The 6,286-nt window shown below is 41.7% G+C and overlaps 1 protein-coding gene across 1 annotated transcript; it reads left to right on the plus strand.

Moving 5' to 3' along the window:
• Positions 1-245: 245 nt before the first annotated feature.
• LOC123065555 (flap endonuclease 1-B) lies at positions 246-5,532 on the plus strand. The gene is made up of 12 exons (XM_044488810.1): positions 246-444; positions 2,343-2,386; positions 2,470-2,529; positions 2,616-2,669; positions 2,761-2,892; positions 3,945-4,044; positions 4,121-4,186; positions 4,262-4,312; positions 4,393-4,508; positions 5,157-5,241; positions 5,329-5,404; positions 5,496-5,532. The coding sequence occupies exons 1-10, from the start codon at positions 334-336 to the stop codon at positions 5,161-5,163; spliced, it is 741 nt and encodes a 246-aa protein (XP_044344745.1). The 5' UTR covers positions 246-333; the 3' UTR covers positions 5,164-5,241; positions 5,329-5,404; positions 5,496-5,532.
• The last annotated feature ends 754 nt before the right edge of the window (positions 5,533-6,286 follow it).

Consider the following 6,286-nt stretch of genomic DNA (forward strand, 5'->3'; position numbering starts at 1 on the left):
AAAATCTGTTTATTAAGTGGTGGGGTCCACCAGGCCACGTGTTGGCCGCTGGTTGGCCCTGCACAATAGTGGGTGCAGGGCTCCCAGGAGAGCCGATCCCTTCCGACACAAACGAGCGAGTCCTCCAATCAAGGCCGAAGCCGAGCCGCCTACGCCACTCCGCACCCGCTCTCCGCCGCCGCCGCCGGTCCGCACCCGCTCTCCGCCGCCGCGCCGAGATGGGTATCAGGGTGAGTCCCCCTCTCCCTCCCGTTTGGATATCTGCTGATGTACTTAACTTGTTCCTGTCTTTCTTTAGGGTTTGATCTTGTTCGTGTCTTTCTTTAGGGTTTGATGAAGTTGATTTCGGAAGAGGCTCCAGATGCGAAGAAGAAGTGGGATTTAAGACATTACTCTGGAAAAACTATTGCCATTGACACAAGCATCTGCATTCATCAGTTTCTGGTACAGCTTTTCCATGACAAGCTTCTTTGCCCTCTTGCATTTCGATATGGTCACATCTGCTAGCATATCTTCTAGTACAGCTTCCTGCATTTTCTCCACCCTCCATGTTGGATTGTCTCTAATCTGCCTGAAGTATTTCCTAGCAATCACAATACTAGTCACCAGCTTATTTGTTTCTCCTAGGCACACAAGTGTGGACATGATTGTACCTGTGAACTATCAACTAGTCAGATTTGCTATTTATTGACCCATAGATGTTCCATTTGCAGCCAACCCAGCTACACTTGGCACTTACTCTCTTCTTCTCACCCTTAAGAAATATCAAATGATGAAAATTCTTCAGTCCATATTTAACTAGTGCATTTTTGAATTCTCTGCTGTCAGTAAAAGCCATGCCAAGTTCAAACTGGGGTGCTTCTGAAGTATCATCATACACCTTATGGTTGGTCTTTCTCCTTCTGACTGCATTAACCTCTCCATCACTAGCCTCAACATAAGAAAGATCATCATCACTTTCAAAATATGGAGTGTCATCTGCATCATCATCTAGCTTACATGTTTCTGGTACAATGAACTCCTCAGGAACATTGCAAGCTTTTGCTTCTTCCTCCCCTAGCATTTTATTTCTCTTTTTCTCCTTGAATTCTTTAGCATATTTTCGGTACTCAATGATTTCTTCATCTTCAGCAGAACTATTGCTCTCAGCAGGAGGCACAACATAGTCACTGTCACTATCACTGTCAGAGTCACCTGAAATATGCAGCTCCTCGGTTGCAACCCCTTTTCCTCTATTAGACACTAAACTTGCAGCTCTGAACACGGGCAATTTCGTCCTGCATTGATCACTCGCTGCATTTCTTTCCTCTGCCTGCACCTCCTCTACATGCCCTGCATGCCCATGCCCTTGCTCTCTCTGCATATCATCTGTATGCTCTGCTTGAAACTCATTTGCACATTCAAACTCCCAATCACTTGCTGAAAATCTGACCGAAAGATAGTCTAGTGGATCCATTTCCTAAACAAAAAATTCAGACAATAAACAACTGAATTAACTGAACTTCTGAACTTTTCTCAAAAAACTGTCTTTTTTTCAGATGAACAAAACCATACATCATCTATTCATATACTAAGCATATGCACATCGATTTCATCTACAGAAGGCACCCTAAAACGCCATCTAATATGCTTCCACCACTCTGTGAAAAAACATGAACAAAACCCTAGCCCCCAAATCAAATCCCCTGAAACCCCTAACTGACAGCCCTAATGTGGATAGAAAGGCAAGATTTGCAGAGGAATATTAGGGAGCACTGACCTGATCGTAGCCGCCGGTCGAGTTGTTCAGTACATGCCGACGATCGTCGCCTGCACCGCCGTGGTCGCCCAAATCACTGCCGCTGTGTCGTTAGAGAGAAGAGAGGGGAGCGGGAGATGAAAAGGTGAAGCGGAGCGGTCGAGGCAGGGCGAGGGGGTGTACTAGACCGTCACCACCCAACTATTGCCGACGTGGCAGCCCATTCGATTAAAATGCTCAACCACCCCTGCCCCTTGGGCAAAACCGGCCTCACAAACCCACCAAAACGGCCTCAGGGGGTGATTTGTCTGGTATATGTTAGTCTAGGGGATTAAGAATCCGGTTTTGCAGTTGGGGGGGTGATCTGCTCGAAATCTGACAGTTCAGGGGGGTATGTGGACTTCTTTCGTTTTCTGTGTTTGGCACCTGTGTCTCATCTATGTACAAAACTGCACATGGAAAGTTAAAGACCAGAAGGCATAGAAAAGCCCGTGAATTTTACTCTTTGCATTTTCTTAAACGAAAATAAAATGAAGATGAACATATAGTATGTATCTTGAGATACTACAAAGCAGTTATTAATTGTCGTATCTTATGCTCACAGGCTGTAAATGGAGAGATGAAAAATCATAACGGTCAACAAACAGGGTACATAAAATATATTTTAAGCATTTTAATATCTTAAGTTCTACTAACAGCATTTACTTTTTTATTTTGATTTTGTTACGCAGCCATATTCTAGGCTTACTTCAGCGAACTGCTAAATTTTTAGAGGCTGGAATCTATCCAGTGTAAGAACTCTCCTCCATCGATATGAATTAGTAAATGGATCATTGTTTTGTTTGATCACATTTTATTGATCACATTTTGTTTTCAGATACGTTCTTGAAGGAAAACCTCCTAAAATGAAGAAGGGAACACTTGATGAAAGGTATGCTTTCTTTCACTTTTGGATTGTTTAACGATATTTTGGACTTGGGTATATCTATTTTTTGCTTAAATTAGTGCCCCTCTCTTTTCAGAAAATTAAAGAGACAATTAAAGAAACAGACTGCAGAACATGAACCCAGAGGCATTGCTGGGCTTCAGGCAGCTGAAGATATCAGGAGGACTAGTTCTGACTCTAGCGTTTCTCCACTAACAAAGAAACCAAGGTATGATCTTATGCTTTAAAGGTGCTATCAGCCGCAAAATGAGATATTGTTGGGCCTGCTCTCCCATTCTTGAGACCCTATGTTCTTTCTTTTTCATTAGACTGGATAGTCCTTCAGCCACATAACAAGAATAGGTAAGGGCTAATAGGTTGTCGCAACCCCCTCGTTGGGATAAAAGCTTTTGAAAGTTCTCCATTAATTCGTACCACGTACCTCACATTCATCAGAAAAACCCAATTTACACATGACTCCCTGAAGGTATCTCCATTCGACTTTGTCATGTGCCTTCATCATATTTATTTTCAGAGCAAAAAGGGAGTGTTAGCCTCACATTGGGCACGCAGTTCGAAAGTCAACCGCGCAGTAGAAAAACAAGGGCACCAGGGGACCAAAGTCGGGATCTGGATGCAAGTGGAAGGCAACAGAAGTGCGCTGCGAGAAGATCACAGACGCACAGATGATCTCCCTACCCTGAATCACGATCTAGAGGGGATTGGATTTGGGGAAGGAAGAAAAATCGCCTCTCTCTACTGTTCAGCCAAACTGTCGAGAAAGGCTCCCCTGTGTGTCCGGCATAGCAGGGATATTTAGGGAAATAGAAATATAGCTAACACATAGAGAGCTACTAGACTTAAACTACTCCCTCCTTCCATCTATATAGGGCCTAATGCATTTTCTAAGACCGTCTTTGACTATTGACAAGATTAATAGTACATGACATGCACAATGTGAAAATTATATCATCGAAAGCTCCTTTCACACACGAATTTAACGGTGTGCTTTGTGTAAGTTGCATGTCATATATTATTTCTCTAATATTTGGTCAAAGTTAGCCTCGAAAAGTGCATTAGGCCCTATATAGATGGAAGGAGGGAGTATCACTAGGCACACACGACATCCGACTCAGACTCCTATTTCGCGTTTGACACAGGGCCGACCGAGTGTGCCGCGTCCGGCACTTCTTCTTCATTCTCTCATATTGCTGGCCCATAGAAGAGTCTTAACAATTTGGACTTGCGAGCTTTATAATTATTTTTTACCACGTCATGCAGGGTTGACGTTGCTTCACGAGCCCACGTCAACGACAAAGATGTACTTGAGGATCCAAGTAAAGCTGCAAAGATGAAAGAATTGATAGAAGGGACAACGATGGTAGTTTCTTCATTTTGCATACATTTAGATATTGTTTCCATAAAAAAAACTAAGACGATGTTTCCTTGATGAACAGCTCACAAACACACACTCAAATGATTGTAAAAGGTTGTTTGTACTTATCGGTGTTCCTGTCGTACAGGTAATTAAGCTGTGCCTATTATGACGCTGAATGTTATATTTTAAAGAATTATTAATCCTTTTTTGGTACTAATAGGCTCCCGGTGAAGCAGAAGCCCAGTGCGTCCAGTTATGCAAAGAGAGCAAGGTTCTTTTAACCTTACCTGTTTCCTTCGCTTTCTTTAAATGTTGCCTCTTTTGAGTTAAAGTATATTGTCTATTGTTTAGGCGCATGCTGTTGCCTCGGAAGACTCGGACTGTCTTCCGCTCGGGGCGCCATTACTTCTTCCGTTCTTCGGAACTTTAAGGCTGATGGATTTGTGGAGGAATACAATACCACCAAGGTATGCCCAGCTTCTAGTTTCCTTAGGCTGGTCATAGTGGGAGTAACATAGATAGTAACATACATGCCACATAAGCAAAAAAGATGATGTGTCAGGTAATTAATGAAGAGAGAGGCAAATAGAGTAACATAATATGTTACCATCACATAGCGGTTCCCAATGCAAAATGAGTCTACAAAGTAATAAATGAAGTGATGCATGACACTACACATATGTTACTACCCACTATAGAGGTAGTAACATAGACTAGTAACATATGCATGTTACTAGTCTAAGTTACTCCCCACTATGACCAGCCTTATGTGTCTATCCTCCTGCTCATTTAATTCAATGCCCTGGACACAGTCCCACAACTGCAGAAATTCCCAAATCACAATCCGTGAAAGAGCTCCACGAATTACAGAGACCCACCCATTATTGGCCAAAGCTTCTGCCACTGTTTGCCTTTTACGAATTCTAGGAGGCACGCTAGCGAATACCATAGGTGCAAGGTTCTCCAGATTAGCAATTCCTACCCCCCCAAGATCAAGAGGCCGCATGACCTTCTCCCAGGCGACCAAACAGCAGCCACCATTAGCTTGCTCCTTCCCCTTCAGTACTTGTCTTAATGTCACATTTTTGTTAGTGATGCAGCAAATTATGATGCAGGTGTTAAAGGGATTAAATCTCTCTCCGGAAGAGTTTCTTGATCTTTGTATTCTATGTGGTTGTGACTACTGTGAAAAAATTGAAGGTAACCAATATGCAGATTCTCACACTTCCAAAAACATTGTAGGTTGTGAAAACTTATTTTTCCTATTTATTCCTGCTTGTCCATCAGGAATGGAGAGCAAAGATGCATTGCATCTCATTCGTGAACACCGTAGTATAGAAGAAATTTTGGAGAAAACAGAAAGGTTCATCTATTTCGATTTAAATATCTAATGGCATTTAGATATTTATTTAAATATCTGATGTTCAATACTGCTTCGTGCATGTATTCAGCAGGTTCCAAATTCCTGATGATTGGCCTTATGCAAAAGCTCGGGAGTTATTCAGGGAACCTGATGTTACAAAAGATGTTCCTGACCTTCAGTGGACTGCACCTAAAGAAGAGGTACACTACTTGCCATTAATTGATTATTTGTCGCCATTCATCCATCATTAATGTTTCTATTTTTTCCAGGAACTCATTGCTTTCTTAGTCGGTGAGCATGATTTCATTGAAGGTCGTATGGAACGGGTATGAACATTTACTTGTTATAATTGCTAGTTCAATTACTATTTTACAAAAAAAAAAATCTCGAACATGCAGTAGAGCTGCATTTATAAGAGAATAGAACCCTAGTCTTTACCCTGATAGATTTTTTTTTGTGTGTGTAGGTAGTAGAAAGGCTTAGGAAAGTGATAGCTCTAAGATCGCAACCAACGTGAGTAATCTTCAACAGAATGTTTGTGTACATATTTTTTTTTTGAAGTTGATTATATTCTTTGACATCATGTTTACCAGAGTGAAAGGCCTTTTCCAGCAAGCGTTATCTAAGAAGAAACAACCGACGTGAGCACTATGATCCATCTCTAATGGAGTACTTATGCACATATAGTATTTGTTGAAATTGACCATATTATACTAATTTTTTACCTCATGTGATCAGCATTGAAGGACTTTTCAAGTCAACATGAGCACAAAAACGAAAGGTACTGCTAATGTTTAAACTAGCTGCTATTAAACTACTGAGAGAGCTACTGCTGCTCTCTACTTTATACGTACATAGCAAAGTCAGCTCTAGGTACAAACT

This window comes from Triticum aestivum, chromosome 3B (genome assembly GCF_018294505.1).
Source record: "Triticum aestivum cultivar Chinese Spring chromosome 3B, IWGSC CS RefSeq v2.1, whole genome shotgun sequence".
NCBI lineage: Eukaryota > Viridiplantae > Streptophyta > Magnoliopsida > Poales > Poaceae > Triticum > Triticum aestivum.